General features: G+C 38.1%; 1 protein-coding gene across 1 annotated transcript in view; it reads right to left on the bottom strand.

Annotated features, from left to right (window-relative positions):
- Positions 1-25,871, bottom strand: part of SEMA5B (semaphorin 5B) — a 154,027-nt gene that overhangs the window by 77,577 nt on the left and 50,579 nt on the right. The window contains exons 5-9 of the mRNA XM_015818923.1: positions 24,145-24,243; positions 21,842-22,055; positions 12,607-12,892; positions 6,193-6,328; positions 3,913-4,120 (exon numbers count right to left, since the gene is read on the bottom strand). Coding sequence (XP_015674409.1) covers positions 3,913-4,120; positions 6,193-6,328; positions 12,607-12,892; positions 21,842-22,055; positions 24,145-24,243 — 943 coding nt within the window. The remainder of the gene's footprint in view (positions 1-3,912; positions 4,121-6,192; positions 6,329-12,606; positions 12,893-21,841; positions 22,056-24,144; positions 24,244-25,871) is intronic.

The following is a 25,871-nucleotide window of genomic DNA, read 5'->3' as shown; positions in this document are numbered from 1 at the left end:
TGTGGCATTTCAGAAAGCTTCTGTCAAAGTTCATCATCAAATGAGTAAAGTTGGGGGTCACGGGATAAGATGATCCATTCTGTATTGGGGCTCAGAGATTGGAGGAAGGGTTCTGTCCTTTGAGGAGAAGATAAGGTTAAACTATACATTTATGGTCCAAGATATTTATGGAAACTTATTTCTCTGCATCTATGCTCCTGTTGCTTAGATTGTTGCTGGACCTAATTAAAAGTTAAATTGGAATGGAACAAACCACATTCTAAACAGTAAATTGCTGGCACAGACACCTCCCTGGAAGAAACAGAGTGGATAGATGCAATTAAATTAAGAGACACAGCTTGAGAGACAAAGAGATTTGTTCTCTTAAGAGCTACCACCCCAGAGAACCTTATGTATTCCCTGGAGGAAGGAACAAATGGTGAGTGAACAAAGTGCCATCTCTATCTACCTATCCTTCTCTGGAAAAGTCTCCTTGCAGAAATCAGGCTGGCCCTTTCCCTGATTGCATTCCCAAAGATGCTAAGGACAGAGAGGTTCCGGAGAGCAACCAATTCCGTTTATTTATTTACAGTTGTTTTATTTGTGAATTCTTTCACCTTATTTTGAATTGTACTTTTAATAACAATTGAGATTTGATTTATATTGTTGTTGCAATTACCATAGATGTTTCAAATTGTTTTTTGGTATCATGTTAATTGAGAGTAGTTTTGATTGTGTGGGAGACAAATATGATGATAGATAGATAGATAGATAGATAGATAGATAGATAGACAGACAGACAGACAGACAGACAGACAGACAGACAGACAGACAGACAGACAGCAGACAGACAGACAGACAGACAGACAGACAGACAGACAGACAGACAGACAGACAGAAAGACAGACACTGTATTCTATATTGTAAACTTGAGTCTTTCTCATGTTGAATATTATAATGAGTAAACCAATGAAAAGGAGCATTGTGTTTGGAACTGAATGGTTCTAAAAAAATGCTCTAGTGAAGACTATTTGTAGTTTCACATGTTTAGAAAGCACTCCTTTATCATACGAACACAGTATGACTTTCCCAACTCAAGAAAATAATAATAATAATAATAATAATAATAATAATAATAATAATAATAATAATAATAATAAAGTTGGAAGGGACCTTTGAGGTCATGTAGTCCAACCCCTTGCTCAGGCAGGAAACCCTATACCATTTCAGACAAATGGCTGTCCAGTCTCTTCTTAAAAACTTCCAGCATTGGAGCATTCACCGCTTCTGGAGGCAGGTTGTTCCACTGGTTAATTGTTCTAACTGTCAGGAAATTTCTCCTTAGTTCTAGACTGCTTCTCTCTTTGGTTAGTTTCCACCCGTTGCTTCTTGTCCTGCCTTCAGGCGCTTTGGCAAATAGCTTGACTCCCTCTTCTTTGTGGCAGCCCCTGAGATATTGGAACACTGCTATCATGTCCCCCCTCATCCTTCTCTTCATTAAACTAGACATAGCCAATTCCAGCAACCGTTCCTTGTATGTTTTAGCCTCCAGTCCCCTGATCATCTTTGTTGCTCTTCTCTGCACTCTTTCTAGAGTCTCAACATCTTTTTTACATCGCGGTGACCAAAACTGGATGCAATATTCCAAGTGTGGCCTTATCAAGGCATTGTAAAGTGATATTAACACTTCATGTGATCTTGATTCTATCCCTCTGTTAATGCAGCCAGCACTTTGTTGGCTTTTTTGGCAGCTGCAGCACACTGCTGGCTCACATTTAAGTGATTGTCCACTAGGACTCCGAGATCCTATTGTGTAGTCCTGGAGTAAATTATAGTAGCATTTAGAGGACCCATTTATCCTAACATAAAATCAATGTTCTCTTAATATATAATCATTTTTTTAAATAGAGCCACAGCATAAATTATGATTAGCCAAAATGTTCATCTTGAATTCCGTAACAAAAGTAATTTTTTTTATAATACTTCAGGGACTTTTTCAGGTTCTTCTATCATAAAAAAAGGCCAACAGTGACGATCAACCTAATACTTAAAGCTTAATAACAAGTGTCACATGACTAAGGCAGTTTCACTGATTACACCAGAAGTAGGTGAACTACAGAATGTACAACCATCCAACAATCTAAATTAGCAACTATTAAGGACATGGAAGCCTTTCTACTAATCACTACATTAAAATAAATTTAAATTCAGAGAAATTGAAAATGGTTCTGTGGTTTTCAAGAATAAATTTAAGTATATGTATGTACCAATAGAGGAGAGGTATATGTATGTGGATTTTTATGTAAATGTTTATTTGTATGATATGCGTGTTTTAGTCAAAGGAGATATAGAAGGCATGGCAAAATACATACTTTGCAGGTCCAAGTTCGATTTCGGGGGGGGGGGGGGAAGAATCAGTGATGGCAGAGATCTTTACCTAATACATTGGAGAGTTTTTGCCAATTAGAATAGATAATATTAAGTTAAACCAAGCAGGATTATATTAAAGCCAGGCAATTTAGTGCTCTATATGTATTTTGAATTAAAATTCCCAAAGCCTCAGCCAGTATGACTAATGAATTAAGTTTCTACCAACTGTTGAACACTGAAAAATCACCAAAATGTTACCTTAGTTCCTATATTCCTAATAGCACAAATATGCTTCTTACAATCTATAAACTGTCTATGCTTTACCTAAATTGTTAAGGGCAAAGCAATTTAATATTCCTTATCTGAGAGCCTGGGTGTATGTACAAGAAAGCTGATAACATAGAGATATTTACACTGTAAATACCTTGCTATCTATTTGCTATCTCTTCTAAAATCGAACCTTTATTCAGAAAACATTTGTTATTCATAAAAATCCCATTTGGGAAAATATTAGGTGAGTCTGTTTTTTTTTATAGTGGGTCTCTTCTCCATTAACCTTTGGTAAAGGCTCTACTTACTTTTGGGGAGGTGTATTTCTTTCAAAAGGGAGGCTAGAAATGAAAAAATGGGACAAGCTAAACTGCAGGAATACAACCATACAGTTTGGTGGAAATGAATCACAGATGCAGTGAAAGGGGGGAACCCGGATTCAATCCCTGCTTGATACAGGATCTGCTATAACTTTTGGACTGATAGCTATCCAGCCTCTACCTGAAGATATCCATGAAGGAAGGGGCGGGGGGGGATATCCATACTACTTCATGAGACAGCTTAATACAATGAGGCAAGTGTAACTACTTGCTACTACTACTATTACAATAATCCATCAGACATCCTCTTACTATATACAGGTAGTCCTCAACTTACGACCACAATTTCTGTTGTTAAGTGAGACATTTGTTAACTGAGTTTTGTCCCATTTTACGACCTTTCTTGCCACAGTTGTTAAGTGAATCACTGCAGTTGATAAGTTAGTAACCTGGTTGTTAAACATGTCTGGCTTCCCCGTTGACTTTGTTTGTCAGAAGGTCACAAAAGGTGATCTAAATAATCTAAAAAATAAGGTCCCTAGAATCCTGGGTAACTGTTATACTAAAGTTATATGTTGCATTCAGGATTCATTGCTTCTTAAAATCAGCTCTTATTCTTGTTTGGTTTATATCCTACTCCTAAGGCTAGTACTCATATTCATAGGAGCTGGGGTGGCACAGTGGTTAGAATGCAGTATTGCAGGCTAAGTCAGCCCTGTTCAATCCTGACTGGCTCAAGGTTGATTCAGCCTTCCGAGATCGGTAAAATGAGGACCCAGATTGTTGAGGGCAATAGGCTGACTCTGTAAACCACTGCCAAGTGGTATATAAGTCTAAGTGCTATTGATATTGATATAACAAAAGGTCAATTTTCACAGCATTTTTATTGTTGAAAACCCTCAGTGTAGAATTTAGATGATCAACTGAACCAATGGAAGATAAGAAAAGTTCCTCTGGTACGAAGCACACTCACCTGTCCCAATGTACATCACATGATAGAGTGTATCCTTGCCCTGAACAATGTCAACCACCAATTTGGAAAAACGGATGTTGTCCTGAGTAACATATGGATCCACAGAGACAGGTTGCACCACATCATTCATTAGGAACAAGCGCTGAGCATCCTGCAGGATCCTTTCTGTTAGATTCTCATTGGGGCCATCATCATTCAGTACTCCACACTGAAAGGAACACAAAAAGAAAGGAACAAAGGTATTTAGTCTCGTATTATTTAACTCAATTATTTTAAAGTTTACCTAAAATATTCTTGAATAAATTGTTCTGTCACTCATTTGTAAGTACCTTTTGTTTATGAAGTGTTATCCCTAATCTCCTTATCCTACATATCTCATCTCTGAAGAACACACACACACACACACACACACACACACATAAATATTGCTTGTGCATTTTTCAACTGCTCACATTTTTATATTAAATGTCCTGCTTGAAAGCATGTGAGGAATTAATTTTTTCTCCAATAATTTTTTTCCAGCCAGTATATTATCTTTGCTATCTCCTGAAGGCTTCATTGACCTTCTGTTTCTTCTCTACTTGAAACATTCTCTATTTTTTTAAAAAAAAAATTCCTGTTACCTACTATTATTACATTCTTTTTTATAAGATTCCCACCTTGGCTTTGTAATCTTCTCATACTTCTTTTGCAGTGCAAATTTTATTCTTTTAAAAGGACTACAGAATGTCCAAAATATTCCTCAATGCTACTTAAGTTGGGAGCATGTAACATAACACACCTCCAGTGAACTGGTATCTGACAGGTATCTAGCATAAAAAACAGGAATGGAATCAACAAGCTATTGTCTGCAGCCACCTTCCACAAAGGCAGGCAGCAGGTAGGGATAGAGCAGCAAGCACACAGTTGATAACAGGTCAGCTGTGGGTCTTCTGCTGAAACACAACCTTGGCAATAACTGGCAACGCTGAGTTACCAGAATCCTCACATATGCAAAGTGACCTGATAAATACAATACAGTGGTACAAGTAGGCAGAATGGATAGACACTTGGTCACTTCAATTAAATAGTCATATCACAGAGCTGAGGAAACTCTTTGGAACAGCAGCCTCTGAAGATAAACATGGTTTCCACTCTTGAAGTCTCTTAAAACCTGGCTTTGTCAAAACTGACTTAAAAGATGGAGGAAGGAGACTATCAAGCAAGGAATAACATTAAAGGAGGATATGGCTGACCTCCCTTATACTACCTGGAGGACCCTGAAATAGATTGAGAGTTGGAATGCCTAAATATACAACCGATATGCTCAAGTGGAGATTTTTAGTGGATAACAACAGGCTATGTGAATGTGGAGAGACACAGAGCCCGGCCCATCTGCTGGTATGTTGGCTGCTACCAGAAACATGTACTAATAATGACTTATTTTTGGCCAATGACAAAGGTGGCTTTATTCTGGAAGTTTAAAGTTTGATCTAGACACGAAAGAAGAAATACCTGGCTTTGTTCCTAGCCTGGGGTTAGACTGTTTATAGAACAAAACTGTGATGGCAATTTTTTTCCTATAGGCCATTTATGTGTTTTTGTATAGGTGGTCATGCTCCCTTTTCAATTATGCGGTCTTTTAAATATTGTAAATTGCCCCAAATCTTTGGGAGTCAGGCAGCCTCCATATCCAATAAACTGAATTGTATTGTACTGAATAGAATTGAAGGTTTACTGTCAAAAAAATATAATCTTGGAGATGGACAATGCTAACATGGGAAAATAATGTATATCTTTCCTTACTGCTAAAACATTTAGGTGTCATTGTAAGATTTGAGATTGCGAAACTGAAGCCTACACTTGACTGTCAAAGATCACTGGATGACTTTTGGCTAGCCACTATCTTTATATTTAATCAGCTTCAAAGTAATGTTATGGAAATGAAAATAGAACTGGGAATCCTGTTTATGTCAGCTCAAACTCCTAAAGAAAAAGGAGATATAAACCTAACAGATAAATAGATACATAAGTGAATAATATCTCCTGTAATCCTTCTTCCTGGCTATATTAAGCAAAGAAATGACACAAATAGCATCACTCTATTACTCTTTTATATACAGTCAGATCAAGGCTTCTGTTCCTATCCGCTAATTCACACATGCCACCTACCCACATAAATTTAAATTCTTTATGTCCAAACTTGAAACACTAGTCAACATAAAAGACTGATTGATTACAATGTTTTACCACAGATGAAACAGAAGAAGTTCTGAGTGAGTTGAAATTGTCCTAAAATACCTGAAAATTTGGAATTGGGTTGATTGTTGGGAGCCATGCAGATCTTGGATTCTCCTGGTAACGGAAAGGTCCATTAAAGGCTTGTGTAATAGCACTGAGATTGAAGGCACACACTGCTGAAGCAGCAATACTGTTTCTAGACACAAGGACAGAAGGGAAGAGAAAGGAAGAAAATCAATTTAATCTTTGGAGCACTGACACTTTCATCATAACAGACATCAAATCTCAGAAAAATAAATGGCACATAGATTGCCAAGAAGCAGCACACAAGGCTACAGGCCTCAGAAGGGATGAAAAGAATCTACATGGATGAGGTGACAATTAGGAAATGTTGAAAAGTCCCTCTTGAACACCTCATGTGATTTAAGACTGGGAAAAGCAATTTTGACACGGAAAGTCACACACAGTTTAATTCACAAGGAACATTAATACTGATACCCCATCAATCCTGACTGGTGGTAAGTGGGCTTAATTTTTAAACCTCTAGTTTATTTTTCAAGGTGAGATTTAATTTTAAGCTCCACAGGTTCCACTGCAAGATATTAATTCACCCTCTGACGAAGTCCAGCCACATCTATTAAAGTAGCCATTCTATTTGCATAAGAGGCTCAAGACATGTCAAGAATAGGGAAATCAGAACTTGTCTAATCTTTTACCTAATATTGTAGTTATCTATCAGAACTTCAGAATAGGTAACTTTTGGGAAGAAGCAGCTGAACACATGCCAAAGACCTAGAATATGATCTACTGAAGCAGAACTCTGAAGCAAACCAAATCTTAGCAAAGCCTTATTGGATACCAAGTCTCCTAAAACATTGTTTTGATTATTCCCAGGTTATCCATTATTCACTAAATGTTCCTTTATATTTTGTACATTCAAAAAGTTTCTGGTACAGATTTTTCAATATCCAAATGACTTCAAAACAAAATCCCTACAGAGCCTCACTTCTTCCTTTGCTAACTAAAAGGAGTAGCAACCCTTTAAAGAAATGATGCTTTTCACAATATATTTATATCTCCAGGTATATGCCTTCAGTTTCCCTTAATGTCGATTCATTAAAATCAAGAAGTGCAGTCACTTTTTTGTGGTCTTTGTTTAATGCACATGTCAATCATTATCAGATTAATAGTTGGAAAAGGAAACCACTTAGCCATTACAATATGTAAGTGCATTTTTGAGGTTTAAGAATAGATTGGAACTAACAGCTGAAATACAAGTGTAGGTGAGAAAGCCAAACAAAATATTTGACATAAGTTTTCAATTGTGCTGGGTCTGTTTTACTTTTCTACATAATATTCTCTTCATTCTCTCTTTTCAATGTATTTGAGATATGCTATCCTTATTCAAATGCAATCTACAAAAGAGCTGACACTGAGATTTTATAATTTGGAGAGTATCAGTTTAAGACAAAGGACTTGTAGAGCCGAACTGAGGATTCAAAACATTTCAGTGTTATTTTAAGTAGTAGGGAAAAGGAGGACAAGGAGGAATCGTGGAGTTCAAAATAGTTTTCAAAAAGTGTCTAAAAATACAGAAGGCCCTTTCAAAACAGCACAAAACAGCATGCCATCCTGCTGTGCAAATATCTGAATGATTGCTTTTCATATTGTGTCGCTACTGGAAATAATTCGGACTTCTATGAAAAGAACAAATTTTTACTAAACTGGTAATGTTTTACTACTGGGAACAACTGCATTCCAGGTTGTGAGATTTTACGCAGGAAACAAGTATTTGGGCAAAATATTTAAAAAGGACCCTCCTGGTCCTGTCAAAAGGAAAGAGAAAGAGATCCTATGAAATGGGGGAACAATGTAAACATCCATTGCTATTATTCTTTACCCCTGTTAAGAAGCATGAATGCAGTTTGTGTGATGTTTGAATTAGTATCCTAGCAACATCCAGCATGCGCTGCAGGAACGGCTTATGAGTCTAACATTCATCTCAAAGGGGTTAGACCACACTTTTTTAGGAAGACTCCTCCAGGATCATCAAAACACCTTAAGAACTTTCTTGATCTGTACCTGAACAGAAGATTCCCTTTTTTTTTTCTTGCCAAAGCAAAAGCAGCTGCTAAAAGAGTAAGTCTGCAGGCTTGCTTTCCTCTCCCAGACATCCTCCCATTCCATTGAGCAATGCAGCAGTTGGCTGTGAACTTTTCAAAGCACTGCATGATGATGAACCTCTCTTCATTCCAGCCTAAGTGTTACTGACATGTTGCATGTTCACAGAAGGCCGTTCTTTAGACAACGCTAATGACAAATGACAACCTAATGCCTTCAGGCACAAGAGGAGATGCAAAATAATAGTCTAAAAAAAAAAACTTTGCAAGGTTAGAGGCTGGAGTGGGGTTTCTAAAGCAAACCACTGAATGTTTTGCAGCAAATTTCATAGCAGAAGTTCATGTTTGGATGATTCAACAGTTTTATGTCTTTGGATCTGGCATATTGGGCCGAGTGACAACTCTGTCAGCATGCACAGCAGTTGTGGGCTGTAAAATGCAGAACTGGAGCTTGAACAATAAACAAGGATGCCTACCGGAAAACAACTGATTCAGAAACAGATATTCCGCTGATTCAAACATTCCAAAATTTCATGTGACAAAGACACACTGAAGTATAAAAGTACTGTAGTGTTACAGTATGCAAAGCATTCCAAACCATCTTACTGAGTGGCTAAGCATTATTATGATTAAAATATTTGCTTTTTTAACAATGATGATGATGTTATCCATTCATTTGTGTCTGACTCTTGGAGATTCTATGGGCCAGCTCTCTCCACATCTTCCACTACTTCTTTGAGTTGTTCTATGCTCTGGTTGTTGGCATCTGGTTTTTTTTTCAGTACTACCATTGTCTTAGGGAACCATAAGCAGTGCACATACTCGGAGTGAGGAAGATTCTGTTCTCAGGATTCTCAACATCTTTAGGCAACTACACTTCTTGAGCAAATCACCTGAAATGTGGTCTCTCCATATAATTTAGTTTCCCAGCTCACAAAGAACCATTTTCCTAGATATACTAAGATTATGAATAGTGAAGAGCAAGGATGGCAGCAGCTGCTATATTAACATGTAAGTAGCTAAACTTTTGCCCTCTAAAATCAACCTGGGCAGTACTTTGCTTCCACAAACTGTGCCTGCAGCCTCTCGAGACTGAGAACGTTCTGAAGAAATGCTTTGTTAAAATGACAGAGAACACTGATTAAATACATAAAGAGTTATCCTATAATTTCATCAAAATTCAAATGGGAAGGAAATCAACTGTGGTTTTTATCCTAGCCCTGCTACCACTCTTTGGGGGAAACAGTTTTAGAGATAACTTTTTAGAAATCAGCATGCCTTTCAAAAAGTAAATGTGATCCCTTGCCATGAAAAATTGCATTTTCCGACTCTATGTAATGGCTATAAATCAACCTCAGCAACCTGAAGACTTGTGGACATCAATACCCAGAATCCCCCAGCCAGCATGCTGGATGTATGTTCATTGTTCATTGAGTCCATGTTCATTGAAATAGCATGCTGGCTGAGGGATTCTAGGAGCTGAAGTCCACACATCTTCGTGTTGCTGAGGCTGAAAAACACTGCTCTAAATCACTCCCCTTCAATACAGAAACTCACTCAGAATTCTCTTAATTGAATTTATTTTATTTATTTATTAATTTTGTATGCCGCCCATCTCCCCTACAAGGTGACTCTTGATATGAAACTGACAACTGGCTAATGCTGTATAAATAGAGAGCTAGGCAGGCAATGCCCTGGCCCCAAGTTAACTTATTTTGCAATCCATTTTGCAAAATGTTATTGTAAAGAAATGCTCTGAGAATGAAGTCAGAAGCGAGAAAACTCTAAGCATATAGAGGAAATCCAAGAAGCGAGAAAGCTCTAAACATATAGAGGAAATCCAAGAAAGACTTTTCTGATATACTATTATTACATTTTGTCCACTGTATAATCACATTTGTGTCATATGGGTCTCTGAAGAATTGGCACACTAGATGAGAGTGGCAGGTTGTTGGGAAAGCAATAGACATGCGAAAAACCACGGCATGTCCCTCTCCAGCATTTATGGGTATATTTGGTCACCATTTCATTTAAAAGGCAGACTGGCTCTGTATTTTCTGGCCCGCCAATCATTAATAGGCCAATGAGAGAAAACATATCATATCCAAAAGCTTGTAAATGTTTTTCAGTGACCCATCTGGAAACTTCAATAACAACTGCTTAAATATTTCATATGTTAGTTCCCTAAATACCTTTTTTTCCTGCTGACCTAGCTCTGTATTATGCAAGAATATACAATAAATTGGAATATAACACATTTCTCCACAATAAAGAGCGCCAAATTGGCTGAAGCCTTGGGGCTTTGCTTTTGCTTTTGTTTGGAAATTGCTACTGACCTCATTAAGCGAAAGCTTCAAGATTTGTGAGTATAGATATATTTTCCTCCTTCTTGAAAAGCAAGTATGCTTTAAGATACAAATAAGGCACCTTTAATGTATCAATCATATTACTGGAGTGAACACAAGGTTTAATTTATATGCAGAAAGCACAAGCATGACACAAGTCCTGATAAAAGTTAAAAGAATAATTACCATTGTTTGTCTAGATGACTGACAAATTGGAACAGTTTTTCTTCTCTGAATATTTGAAAGAACATTATGTCACAGCACAACATTCTTATTTGATCTAACTTCAACTATTATCAATAATAATTTGTCTATTCAGTTCTGAAGGTGTTGTCTAATGTTTTTTTTTTCTTCTCAGGTTAAAGAAAAATATAAAATATAATTGCATATACAGTAAGCTCCTGTTTTCTACTACCAAGAGTGCACTGTAAACAATTAAGGGTGAGATGGAGAAAAATACATATATATATACACTGAACAATGAAAGAAACACACTGTTCTCTGATTCATCAGAGATATCCACTCTGGATAGTTACCAAATAAGAATCCTTTCCAGCTAATCATACCTCAATTTAATACACCAAGATATGAACAAGCTTTGTGCTTCTCCATATCAGCCAGAGCTTATTTTGGAGTCATTCACAAATAAATCAGACTACAATTTCCAATTTCATTCCTTCGGAAAAACCAAGGTTCATGAATTTGGGATTACCCACAGCAAGAAGCTTCCCTCCCTACCTCAAATTCCTGCTGGGATTTATTTTGCTTATGGGAAGCTTGCATGGAGAAAGTCAGTGAGGAAGCCAGCAGCAAGTTCCAAGTCCAAGGTCAACAGGCAGGCAAGTGGCTGCTGCTGGCTAGAGGTGGGAGTGAAGGTGTGGGTGGAAATATGGGTTGGGAAATGTACTTAGGGATCTATGAGAGGTGCTATGCAAGTCAGGACGGGCACTGAGGTAAGTGACACGGGTTGGGAATGGTGTACAGAAGTGTGCAAGAGCTTCTGCACAGATCAGGGAAGACGAAGCGGCATGGGTTGAGAATGGTGCATTGGGATGCATAAGAGGTGCTGCATGGGTTAAGGAAGGCATGCAGGGGGACAGGAGGATCAGGAGTGCTATATGAGCATGTGCAGGAGGTGCCACACAGATTGGGAGGCAGTGCAAGTCAGGGAGGGTACATGGAAGTGTGCAAGTGGTACATGAGTTGGGGAAGGTACATGGGAGGTGGCATTGACTCAAGAAGGGTGTGCAGGGGTCCTTCCGCTCTGTTTTTCTCTCCCTCCCTCTCTTCTCACTTCCTGCTGCTGTGTGGGGAGGGAATCAAGGGATTGTGCGAGTGTCTGGGAAACTGTCCTGGAACACTGAAAATGAGGAACACCTGACTAGCAGCCACAACTTCCTCAAATTTCATTCCCTCAGGAGTCACGTGTTCCGGATTTTGGATTCATGCTGTAAGTTTACTTATTTATCAGATCGTGAAACCTCCCAACTCCCTTACAGAGTTAGTCCATTTGAGGTACTGTAGTTCAAAAATTGCTGCCCTATGATGCACCATTTCGCCCAGGTAAAAGATATAGAAGGAAAAGTTTTACTAGTATGTAGACATTCTCATTAGGCATTTTACCAACTTCCTCCAATGACTTTATTTTTTAATTTACCCGCAGTAATTGCAACCAGCCCATCCAAGCCCTGTTTAGATGTTACAGAAAGGGCTACATTCACTGAGCAAGGAAGCCCTCTTAAGCCGCAGCTTATCTTTAGATTATTCTGCAGGTACCCATGCATTTCAGCAAGGGATATTTGAAGATATTGGCACAGCAAATATAAGACAATTGACCCACCCCACCCCCACCTCTCTCTCTCTCACACACACACACAGGCAGTTTGAAGGTAATTGTTTAGGGAGAAAAAAATCCTTGACTTCTTAAAATAAATATAGCATTATAGAAAAAACAACAACAAAGCATTAAAGACAACTGAGTGGGAACACAAAAGAAATAAGAAACTCACACATTGGTTGTGAATACTCCATAGATCAAATCCTGTTCAGGAAGATAAAATGTGCTTTGCAGTTCATTGTAGTAAAAAGGGATTTCTCCAGAACGGGAACAATTCAACCGAGCCTTCATGAAAGTTGTCCATGTATCTTCCAACAAAAATCTGCCCCCAACGTCATTTTTACAAACTCTGGCCACCCGAGAGTAGACTGTTTTTCCACAGTCATGCTCTACAGCATTCTCACGGAAAAAGAAGTAAGTGAACAAACCAATGTCATAGGCAGCAATGAAGTTGGGCTCTGGAGAAAAATTAAACCATAAAACACAGTGAGAAATACATTAAGAAATTGAGCTTTCCATACGAAGTAAGAACAAATGCTCACAAGAGACGTGAAGGAGAAAAACAGATCTTTTTCAGAACATCTAAGAAACACAAGCAAGTTATGGTCTGATTCTTAAAAGCACATCAATAATTGATTCCTCAGCATCGAGAGATAAGTTACATGTTATAAATAAGCCATCAGTATCAAAACATAAAGGCAGAACATATATAATCTCACTGTTATTTTCGCTCTTTGGGGTTTTTTTTCTCATGGAGTTGAGTTGTACATTCATTTTTAAATCATTAGGTTGAGGATTTATGTGTGATGGGATACGTGGATGACAGTATACTTTTTAAAAATTACAGTATGCTCACCAAATTTTATGCATTACCTAAGGAAAGGAAAAATACTGAAAATATTTATGCACAATCAAATTATTCTGAACCGAATTATTCTGCTTGTTTCAGATTTTTTTTAATTTATAAGGTTTACATCATGTATTCATTATTATCAATTCAAGAGTTTATTCAAGTATTAGCCCTGATTAAAACTCTTCAGATACCATGTCTTTCATAAATAATGGGCTTGCTCTTTCTTTCTTTCTTTCTTTCTTTCTTTCTTTCTTTCTTTCTTTCTATCTTTCTTTCTTTCTTCTCTCTCTCTCTCTCTCTCTCTTTATTTCTTTCTCTTTTGTGGAGAAGTAGTATTCAGCAGTGTGATTTTTTTTTAACCTATTGTTCCCCAGATTCTGAATGTCTGTACATGCTCATCTGACTTGTGGGAAGATCGACCTAAATTTTATAAGCTGTTATAATGACAAAGTACAGAAATACTTTCAAGTAGCCAAAGGGGAAGAATCAACAAAAGGAACATTAACTTCTATAGGTTAAAATAAACAAGCTGCCCATCCACATACAGTCACAATGTCCAGACAATAACTGTGATTCAACTACTGGGAAGAACATTGTCTTTTCTTAAGGTTTTTGCAGTTGCCACCCATGTACCCTATATAGGTCATTCTCAAAACCTTGGAATTGCTCTTATATTCCTATCTCTGAAAAAATAAAACACCCAAATTTTCCATGTAGCTAGAACTGGATTTGAGCCAATTTGGTGTAATGATGAAGGCACCAGGTTAGAAAATGGGATTTCTAGCTCTGCCTTAGGCACAAATCCAGCTAGGTGACCTTGGGCCAGTCACTCTCCCTCAGCCCTAGGAAGAAGGCAAGGGCAAATCACTTTTGAAAAATTTTGACAAAAAAAATGCAGGGATTTGTCCAAGAAATTTCAGGAATCAACACTTATTTGAAGGCACACACATGTGCGCGCACGCACACACACATACACACACACACATCTGAATTTATCTGAAAATACTTAAGGTTTGTCATCTGGCAATTCTGATTATGGACTCAATTTCAATTGAAGTGAACAGATGTTAACTTTTTTTTCATAAGAATGAACTGCCAGCCCAAGTCTTCTTCCACAACAAAGGAACTTGAGGCTTAGTGTCAGCCTGTGAGGTAGATCAGGTCAAGAAACAGACTCTACAAGTTTGACTGGAAGTCTCCTTTACAGGTAGTCCTCTACTTACAACCACAATTTTGGGCCCAAAATTTATGTTGTTAAGTGAGACATTTAAGTGAATGTTGCTCCATTTTATGACCTTTCTTGCCACAGCTGTTAAGTGAATCTGACTTTCTCATTGGCTATGCTTGTCAGAAGGTTGCAAAAGGGGATCACATGACCCCATGATCATAAATATGAGTCAGTTGCCAAGAGTCTGAATTTTGATCATGTGACCATGGGGATGCTGCAACGGTCAATAAATGTGAAAAATGGTCATAAGTTACTTTTTTTCTAGTGCTGTTGAAACTTTGAACAGTCACTAAATGAATTGTTGCAAGTCAAGGATTACTTGTATTAATACAGGCCGTAGAAAGTCTGATTGTGTTTTCCCCTCTCTTCCTCTTGTACCCTTGAAAGTTAAGATGGAGCCAATTTGAATTTCTTTTGTATGCATTCCTTATTTTTTGTGCTTAAAGGATGTGTTTTTGCTTCTGTAACCATTCTGGCACGTTTCCTCCAAGGTCACATCTGTGGCTGTCTACATCTAGACATTCACTAGCCCACAATTATGAAGTGGTAGTTTAAAAGACAACTTTGTGAAATTAATCCTCAGTTATACTTCTTATCTGGGACTAGCTCATGCAGTACCTATTTCTTCCTGGACCACCATTCTCCGTGTCTTGGCGTAGGTGCCAGGTGAGCATCTTAAGTAAATCTGCTGGAGATCATAGCCCCAACCACACAGGCAGCTGCCTCAGGGCCAACAGAACGGTGAAAGGGAACAGAAGCAACAAACACAAGTAGCATTACTTGTTTGCCTGTTGGTTTTTGTAGTTAATGATGATGCACAGAAATTCCCTGGAGATGTGAAGAGCTATGTGACATTGTTGTTCACTAGAGTTCAAGTACACTTTCAAAAGGAGAAAGGTTCCTACAGTGCAAGCCTCAGAGGGAGGCCCATCATACTAAGTGTTTCAATATTGCTTTTCAGTCAGCTAATTGATTAAATGAACAGCCATTAAACTGAACAGCCCTGTTAAACACAACAAGCAAGTATTTTAAGGCATTTTGCAAGATTCCTTCAGCTAACCATACACGAGACATACCATTTTTCAAATGTGAATATACGCTAATAGCCTGCCGCCAAGTGCATCTTCATTCTAGGGTTATTTTACTCTTTTGCTTGCAATCAGCTACCTCCAATAAGCAGCAATACCTCACTTTCATCATTAAATCTATTTGCATTGATTCTCCCATATCCCAGGGACCTGCACCAAAAGTGCTTTTTAAAAGGCAACTGGACTTTGTGTTTTTTTTTTCCCCTTGGAGATGTTTCGCTTTTCATTCAAGAAGCTTCTTCAGCTCTTCAACCAAGAGCTGAAGAAGCTTCTTAGATGAGAAGCGAAACATCTTCAAGAAAAAAAGAAAGTCCAGTTGCATAATAATAATAATAATAACAACAACAATAATAATAATAATAACAACAACAACAAACAAACAAACAAACTGAAATTAGTATATCAGGAAGGCTTACTGACTACTGGAGAGACCAAACTGGCCTACAAGAAAGACGAAATGAAGAACAGAACAGAGGCATGGGAAGACAAAGCACTACATGGCCAGTACATTAAAAAAAATAGCTGGGAAAGCAGATAATAACAAGACCTGGCAATGGCTAAGAGCAGGAAAATTGAAGAAAGAGACCGAGGGACTAATTCTGACTGCACAAGACCAAGTCTTAATGACAAATGCATATAAAGTCAAAATTGAGAAGACAGCAACAGACAGTAAGTGCCACCTTGCAAAGAAGCTGAAGAAACAGTGGACCACCTGGTAAGCTGCTGCAAGAAGATCGCACAGACTGACTACAAGCAGCGGCATGACAAAGCAGCAACAATGGTGCATTGGAAGATCTGCAAAAGATATCATTTGCCTGTAAGCAAAAACTGGTGGGATCATAAAATAGAGAAAGTCATAGAAAATGATAAAATTAAACTGCTCTGGGACTTCAGAATTCAAACAAAAAAGCACCTGCAACATAACACCCCGGACTTAACAACTGTCAATAAGAAAGACAAAAAAGTCTGGATAGTGGACGTGGCAGTGCCCGGAGACAGCAGAATAGACAAGAAAAAACTGGAGGAGATAACAAAATACAAAGACCTACAAATAGAAATAGAAAGACTGTGGCAAAAGCAAGCAAGGATAGTACCAATAGTAATAGGCACCTTGGGTGAAATCCCAAAACAACTGGAGCACCACTTGAACACCACTGGCATTGACAAATTCGCCATTAGTCAATTGCAAAAGGCGGCCTTACTAGGAACTGCTTCCATCCTGCAACGATATCTGTAATACCATCAAACATCCACATCTGCCTATCCCAGGTCCTTGGTAAGGACTCGATAGGTAGACAAAATGCCAAACCCAGTCTGAACATCTGGCTGACTGTGCAATGATCATCAATAATAATAATAATAATAAAGTTGGAAGGAACCTTGGAGGTCATCTAGTCCAATCCCCTGCTCAGGCAGGAAACCCTATAGCATTTTAGACAAATGACTGTCCAGCCTCTTCTTAAAAACTTCCAGTGTTGGAGCATTCATAGCTTCTGGAGGCAGGTTGTTCCACTAGTTAATTGTTCTAACTGTCAGGAAGTTTCTCCTTAGTTCTAGGTTGCTTCTCTTCTTGATTAGTTTCCATCCGTTGCTTCTTGTCTTGCCTTCGGGTGCTTTGGAAAATAGCTTCACTCCCTCTTCTTTGTGGCAGCCCGAGATATTGGAACACTGCTATCATGTCCCCCCTCGTCCTTCTCTTCATTAAACTAGACATACTGAATTCCAGCAACCGTTCCTTATATGTTTTAGCCTCCAGTTCCCTAATCATCTTTGTTACTCTTCTCTGTACTTTTTCTAGAGTCTCAACATATTTTTTACATCGTGGTGACCAAAACTGGATGCAGTATTCCAAGTGTGGCCTTACCAAGACATTGTAAAGTGGTATTAATACTTCACGTGATCTTGATTCGATCCCTCTGTTAATGCAGTCTAGCACTGTGTTGGCTTTTTTGGCAGCTGCAGCACACTGCTGGCTCATATTTAAGTGATTGTCCACTAGGATTCCAAGATCCCTCTCACAGTTACTACTATTGAGCAGGGTACCCCCTATACTATACCTGTACATTTGGTTTTTCTTGCCTAAATGTAGAACCTTACTTTTTTCACCACTGAATTTAATTTTGTTAGATAACACCCAGTATTCAAGTCTGTCCAGGTTCTCCTGCATCTTAAGCCTGTCTTCTGGAGTGTTGGCTATTCCTGCCAGCTTGGTGTTGTCTGCAAATTTGATGAGTTCCCCATCTATCCCCTCGTCCAGATCGTTGATGAAGATGTTGAAGAGCACTGGGCCTAGAATAGAGCCCTAGGGCATCCCACTACACACTTCCCTCCATGTAGATGCAGTTCCATTGAGGACCACATGCTGAGTACGGCCGGTCAGCCAGCTATGAATCCATCTGGTGGTGATGCTGTCTAACCCACATTTTTCTATCTTATCAAGTATAGGTTGTGATCTACTTTATCAAATGCCTTACTGAAGTCCAAGTAAATTATATCCACAGCATTCCTCTGATCCACTAATTTTGTCACTTGGTCAAAGAATGCAATAAGATTTGTCTGGCGTGATCTGTTTTTGACAAACCCATGTTAGCTTTTGGTAATGACTTTGTTTGCCCCTAGGTGTTCGCTGATACGTTGTTTAATTATTTTTTCCAGAATCTTCCCAGGTATTGAGGTCAGGCTGATAGGTCTGTAATTTCCTGGATCCATTTTTTTTCTTTTTTTGATGATGGGAACTATATCAGCTCTTTTCCAGTCCTCTGGTTGTTCCCTAGTGCTCCAGGATCTTTGAAAAATATAGTTCAGTGGTTCTGGGATCAAATCTGCCAGTTCCTTGAGAACCTTGGGGTATAATCCATCTGGTCCTGGTGATTTGAACTCGTCTAGGCTGGGCAGGTGCTCACTTGCCATTTTCTTGCCTATCTTAATTTGTGTTTCTATTCTGTTTTTACAGTACTGTTTTTGATAGGTTGGACTGTTTTTTCCCTTTGTGTAAAGACGGATGCAAAAAATGAGTTGAGTAGTTCTGCTTTCTTCCTGTTGCTTGTCACCTTCTTGCCACTTTCCTCCACTAATGGACCAATCATTTCCTTAACTTTTGGGACAACCATGACCTGAATGACTGAGAATCTCCGTAGACATTTACCATGGCACAGTTTTCCCTAATTGCCAAAAAAAAAAATGGTCTCAGGAGTCTTTTCATTATTGAATAATTTGGGCCTGCAGAATTCAACAGAAAGGTGATAGCATAGGTCTGAAGTAAGTCTTTTGGGGAATGATCCCAAATGCAGAGGAGATCAAATAAGTAATTATTTGATATTAGAAATGATAAGATGGTTGATTATTTTTTCTTTCAAGAAAAACAAAATTAAACTGTTCAAATGCAAATCTCCATAACCTGAGCCAAAAAGCAACCAGAAAAGATGGAGGAAAATTACATTGGCCAAAGTGGTGGAAAAGAAACCGGAAGTTTTTTTAAAAAAACATCTCAGTCTTAAAAAGTACCCAGAGGACTTTGTTAGTTGAGTGAATAAGTCAGCCAAAGAGTACAGCAAACCCAGTTCCTCTCTTTCCCACTGGAATTGTTTCCAAACACTTGGAAATGTTCTTTAAAAAAAAAAAGTAATTCTTAGAGTCAGATGAAGTTGCCTGAGTCAGAGCTGTCATTCTGAAACTGCCATTATGAATTGTCTTTCACAATACAGCACAATCTTGAAGATTCAGTAAGGGGACTGTACTTTCACAAAATAGACACAATGGCATTCTTAACAGCCACCTATACCTAAGGAATGGATGTTCCCTAGAGATTTTGTTAAAGTCTAACCCTGAGAAGCCCTGTAAAACTTTTTTTGCCTGAGTCAACTTTTAATGGAATAGTTAAGTAAGAATAGTTAAGAAAGGGATAAGAATTCTGAATTTGTATCTGCTAGTTGGCAAGTGTATGTGCCATAGCAATGGAAACTAGGTACCCACTTAAAATTTTAGAAAAAAAACCCCTTTTCTTAGCTTTCTCATCCATATTTAAAATACAGTGTTCCCAAATGTAAAGAGAAGCGTATTATAAATTTATTAAATGAAGAGCACAAAAAAGTTAACCAATTGTGCAAACACATTAACAATGCTTGAAAAATGTTGCATATTGATATCATGTCAAATGAAAGAAACTTCTCTGATATTATATAAACTTCACATCAAATACAAAAAGTTTCATGTTAAATTTAATAAGTCTTCATGAAAAGAGGGCAAAAACTTTAAAAAGCCAAGACAGCATGGAAACTTTAGGATATAAACAGTATTTTAAATTAGGGATACATGACAAATGCCCATGCCATGCAGAAGAGCCCACTGTGGCACTATGGAGAACAGATATCCTTATTTCTAAAGGGCGTGGGAAAAGAGCGTGATTGGTACTAGCTTTGTCATATAACTATGTAAAATCACTGGGAAGGTGTTGCTTCCATTAAAATCTGGAGCAACTAAATTTTAGTGGAAGATTTTAGTTCTATCAGATTTAGTAGTGAAGGCATACTCCAGGTCCCTTCTATCAAACTCCTGGGAAACTGTGAGCCTTCTAGACCAGGGATAGGCAACCTCGGTTCTTTTATGACTCATGGACTTCAACTTCCAGAATTCCTGAGTCAGCTGGGAGTTGAAGTCCATGGGTCATAAAAGAACTGAGGTTGCCTACCCCTGGTCTAGACGAAACCAAATGCACACACACACAGAGAAACACACACACACGAACACGAGAATTCCTAGAAGCTTGCATTCAGACAAACCAACAATCAATTGACACATGTATTTACATACTATTAAAAAGACAGTAAAAAAGCTAAGGAAATAAAAAGATAGAATAAATCTTCTCCAACAGCTTGCACCTAGATAAGCAGGGATTAACACCAGAGAAACAACTGAGCAGAAAACAATACCCTAATCAAAGAACTATTAGGGAGAAAACCACATCCCACCAACACTGGTAGGCAAGCTACTGTATTATAAACAGGGAATTGAATTCATACTTGCAAGCACTGACAATGTTACATAGTTTTGTAATGAAATGTCTGCAAGGAAACAATCAACTACTAAAGATCTACATAATGGGAAAAAGCTAGCTCTCTTGAGCAGTCAATAATGCTAAGAAAGGTGGAATGGAGGACAAAAGGACAACTATTAACAAGATGAAAAGATCTGGTTACAGCAGCAATGGGAGAGTCTTGGAGAGATTTAAAAGGCCAAGCTGAAGGGCCAAAACAGATTATTCTATCTGTGTGAGCAAAAACTAAGAGTTTTGGGTAAACAAGTAAAATGCAGCCATTCTGCAATGCTTGAGTACAAATTGTAAAACCTCCCTTTGGGACTTCACATAACACGAAAGTACTAAGCTGTCCTGTATAGGAGCTTCAATTACCAGATTTACTAAAGGAAAATATAGCAAAGCCAATGCTTTGTGGCTTCAGCAGAGATGCCATATAGACATTCACTGCAACCCCCCCCCCCCAACTATTGGGTGTAACCCCTCACAGCTTCAAATATTACTATATGAGCAAATTGTAATTTTTAATGTGAAGAAAAACATTCTTAAAGATATGGCTGGAAATTAATTATAGTAAATACATAATTGAAATAAAAAGAGATCTGTTTTCATGCTTCTACTAGTCTGACACACCGTTACTTGGCTTGTCGCCTCAGCATATTCCTCAAAAACTAAATGTGGTTACCTGAAAAAAAGATAATGGTGCACCTCTGTTTGAATAGGTTTACAACTAAGGAATACTTCATCCCTATAACACAAAGTATTCAACCAGTTGGAAGCAGCTAAGCTCTTGCCTCCTCTTATCTCTGCCTGATAGAAAGGTAAACTGGGTATTCTGACATTTTGGTGCAAGAAACATGGGTTTCATGGGTCATCAAGTTTTTAAAGTTACAGTACATGATTTGATGTAAGAAACAGTTGGATATAAGCAGAACGATAGGCATGTTTATGTAGCTGTAGTAACATAAATGGAATATCTGGCAGAATCTGCCCTGGGCATCAGTTTTCAGAATAAGAAAAGATAAAGCCCTGCAGGCTATCGGTCTTACTTCTGTTCCATTTTATCAGTGCTAGCGACCTTCAATCTGGGAGCAGGCTTCTTTCTGTTCTATTCAGCCTGGATTTTTATCAGATAAGAGAAATAATAAAGTTTTCTAAGACTGTCCAGTTGAACTAAATGCTTTTCACTACACTAAGAGTTCTTACCGTTAAGCCATTTAGAGTTGTACTGTGCTGTTCTAAGAGGTGGGATGTTTCCAAGGCTGCGATAAATGGCTGGATCCCGTCCAGAAAAGTCAATGACTGTCGCAGCATACAGTTCTCCCTGGGATGTGATCACAGCTGTTGAGTTGTGCCGGGGGTCGTAAGGGCAGCGAGCTACCCCATTTATTTTTTCAATTATTTTGCTAAGATTTCCTACCTGTATTTAAAAAAAAAGGAGTCAGAAGATAAAATGAGAATAGTGACAAAAAAAAAAAGCACAGCTGACCAAGCAAAACATGTGTAAAATCTCACTTTACTGTAACTCTGGAAAATGCTATATGCACTCAGGGCAAGAACTATGATAAAAGGACTTTAATGATCTGCCATGTGCGAAACCGCACCCACCCCATTGCTAGCAATGGGAAAAAAGTCACGATACATCGGCCACGTCACATGACGTTGCGAGTTTGACACCCCTGCTGTAGCACACTACATCTGTGCCCTTGCAAAGAGTTAATTATGTTTTTATTTTTAAAACATGCACAACCAGGACCTAAGGGGCATGGCAGGGAAAATAGCCCTCCAGATATACTGAACAACTTCCAGCATCATTCACCATTAGCTATTTTGGCTGAAGTAATAGAACGCTATAGTTCAGTGATATCTGGAAAGTCCAGGGTTCCCCATCTCTTTTATAAGGATTCTTTGGTAAAGTATTATTGTCCTAAAAACATCTATTCCATTGCTATTTCTGGTTCTCAATTGATTAACTTTCTATGCCAGCCTCAGGGTCATGTCTTCATCTTCTCCAAATGGTTCGGTGCATTCTTCTCATCCAAGTTCTCACCTAAAAGACTATAGTTCACCCATTTCAGTTCTTCATTCACACACTGAGGCTGAAGCTCATATTTGATATGGAAGATTTTAGCTAACCCCTGAAATTCCATTAAATAATAATAATGATGATGATGATAAAGTTGAAAGGTACCTTGGAGGTCATCTAGTCCAACCCCCTGCTCAGGCAGGAAACCCTATACTATTTCAGATAAATGGCTGTCCAGTCTCTTCTTAAAAACTTCCACTGTTGGAGCATTCACCGCTTCTGGAGGCAGGTTGTTCCACTGGTTAATTGTTCTAACTGTCAGGAAATTTCTTAGTTCTAGGTTGCTTCTCTCCTTGATTAGTTTCCACCCGTTGCTCCTTGTCCTGCCTTCAGGTGCCTTGGAAAATAGCTTGACTCCCTCTTCTTTGTGGCAGCCCCTGAGATATTGGAACACTGCTATCATGTCCCCCCCTCGTCCTTCTCTTCATTAAACTAGACATACCCAATTCCAGCAACCGTTCCCTATATGTTTTAGCCTCCAGTCCCCTAATCATCTTTGTTGCTCTTCTCTGTACTCTTTCTAGAGTCTCAACATCTTTTTTACATCGTGGTGACCAAAACTGGATGCAGTATTCCAAGTGTGGCCTTACCAAGGCATTGTAAAGTGGTATTAACACTTCACGTGATCTTGATTCTATTCCTCTGTTAAGGCAGCCCAGCACTAAAAGGATGCATGTTCCTCAGGCAGGGCTCTGAAGAAAGTCCTATTCCTGGAGATACACTCAATGATTCCAAGTATGCAAGATTGCTTCTGGGGACACACAGAGGGCCTCTGCTAAAGACAGCAGGAATAAGCCAGATCATATTACAAAAAGGGACCCTTTAGCTAAGACAGTCCAAAACTGAAGGGCCTTATTGACTATTGCAAAGCTCTGGGTTTACCCAGAAACCACTGGAAGCAAGTTCCAGCAACAGAATTATACGCTTCTTTTATGAAATCCTACATTTTGAATTTAGTTTTTTATTCACTTTAAATATTTGTCTGACGTATTTTGGACCAAGAATAGTTTTCAACATTTTCCAGAGCACTTTGTATGCAGCTCTATACAACAGTACAGGCATGATAAACTAATGAATGCAGATGTAGTTCTTAGTAGCAAGTAGAACTGGCATACGTGCTTATATTGCAAAAAAAGGTACACCACAGGATACTGGCACCTGGATATTCCAACTACAAACCTGGACTATTTACAACTTTTTAATGTCAATCAATGCAACTAGTCATCTTTGTATTGTAATGTATGCTGCCCTTTGTTATTATTTGTTCTTTGTTCTCTCTTACAGTTGCACCTATTAAATTTAATTAATGCAACACTAACACCTTATCTCATCTCTAATGTGACTTATAAGAAACAGGGCATCCTTTATTATACTTCCACTCTTATTCTCTGGCACATCCTGAAAAGGGAAGGGTACAACTTACCTGTCTGCTGGAACACACTGGTGAAAAAGCATTTGTGCCACAAGTGAAAACCTTCTTGCCATAAACAATGAGAACACGAACATAGTTTTGGCACTCCTCCTAAAGCAAAGACAAGAAAAGACACTTTACAGAAAGATGGCCAATCTAAGCTGGCGCTTGTTGGGGTTTCGTTCCAAGCAATGGTTGTAACTGATCTGTATCTGGGATCTGCTGTTGATCTGGGAATGAAGCATTCTGAATAACAGTGTAATTACTTCTATAATTTAGTAATTTCTAGAGGTGTTCTAGCTCTGGAAAAAAAAAGCTTGTTTTATTCAGAATGCCATGTCCAGAATATCTCCAACTGCTTTTGGTTTGGAGGACTTACTTCCAGCAACCACTTCTGCACCACTGAAGAGCATGCTTTGGGGAAAAATAGAATATTCCAGAGTTCTCTGGCATGCTGTTGCTGCATTCAAGAATTCTGCATATCCTCCATTTCACACTCTGTTGTAAATATCATGCTACAATAACACAGTTGAGAATGCGTCTAAGATTATACCAATTGTCTTTCACTGAATAAGCATAACTGGAGAAATATAATGGTAAATTATAGAGCATAACTTTTAGAAATATATGTGCCATGTTATCTTTAATTGTAAATGATATTAATATTAATGATATCAAACAAGTAAGTGATCAGAAAACACTAAATTCAAGACGGATATATTCAGAATTATGTATCGGACTTTCCCAAGTGGAGAAAAGTAATTTAGAAAACATCAAGGTCACTGATTTTTGAGTGTTTGCCTTTCATAAAAAATGAACTTTAAGCCTATTAATCTCCCCCCTCCATTACTTTAAATCTAGTAATCCCAGACATTTTTAGAACACACAAGTGTGAAATGACTAGATGTTAAATACCATTCAAATCTTCCCCTACCCCATTTATTTAGATTATTTTTAAAAAAGATACACAATATATAGCATGCAGCACACAGAATAAATACAATTTGGTAGATTCAGATTGTCCTCTTTATTAAGGGTTGCAATCACTTGAAGAGAAAGTATTTGCAAGAAACATTGAATTGCACTTAATTCAGACTGCAATGTATGTAAAGCTAGAGTTAAATATAAAACAAATCTTTGCTGTAGCATTTGTTACATATTCAGTATGGAGCAAGCCAGGAAAATTCATTTTCATAAAACTAAGAATCCACTTGCAGTATATTCCGTAAAACTGGACTATTGGCAAAGCCATTGGCAAAACTCAAAGCCCCTCTATGGGGGAGAGGGACGGTGAAGAAGTGTGAAATATAAAGAAAATAAATAAACATAAATGTGAGACATCACATGATCCAATCACCAAGGGAGGAAAATCACCATATTCCATTCAGTATGATCAGTCTCTTTGTTCAATAGTCTATTTTACAGGAATTTAATAAATCTCCAAATATAGGAACTGCAACACTGGTGAAACTGCACAATCAAAAACACTTCAATTACCATGTACAGAGACTTCCTATCCAACCCATAAATTATAGCAGCTTTTATATAAATTTTATTCTCTACCATTTTAGAGAAATTAGCTGGCTGATTAAAAATATGCCTTACTGTTTTTCCCTCTAAGCTTTCCTATAAAGAAATGTCAACAACTTTGATTGCAGCCATACTTTATGGGTCAGAGGTTTTGTTTTCGTCTTGTTTAAATACCTCTACCTTGAAATAACTGCAGTCTCTGATTTCTA

The sequence above is a fragment of the Protobothrops mucrosquamatus genome, unplaced genomic scaffold (assembly GCF_001527695.2).
Source record: "Protobothrops mucrosquamatus isolate PMUCROS unplaced genomic scaffold, P.Mucros_1.0 scaffold822, whole genome shotgun sequence".
In the NCBI taxonomy this organism is placed as follows: domain Eukaryota; kingdom Metazoa; phylum Chordata; class Lepidosauria; order Squamata; family Viperidae; genus Protobothrops; species Protobothrops mucrosquamatus.
Note: the sequence above shows the minus strand (reverse complement) of the source record. Positions and strands in the feature narration are given on the sequence as shown.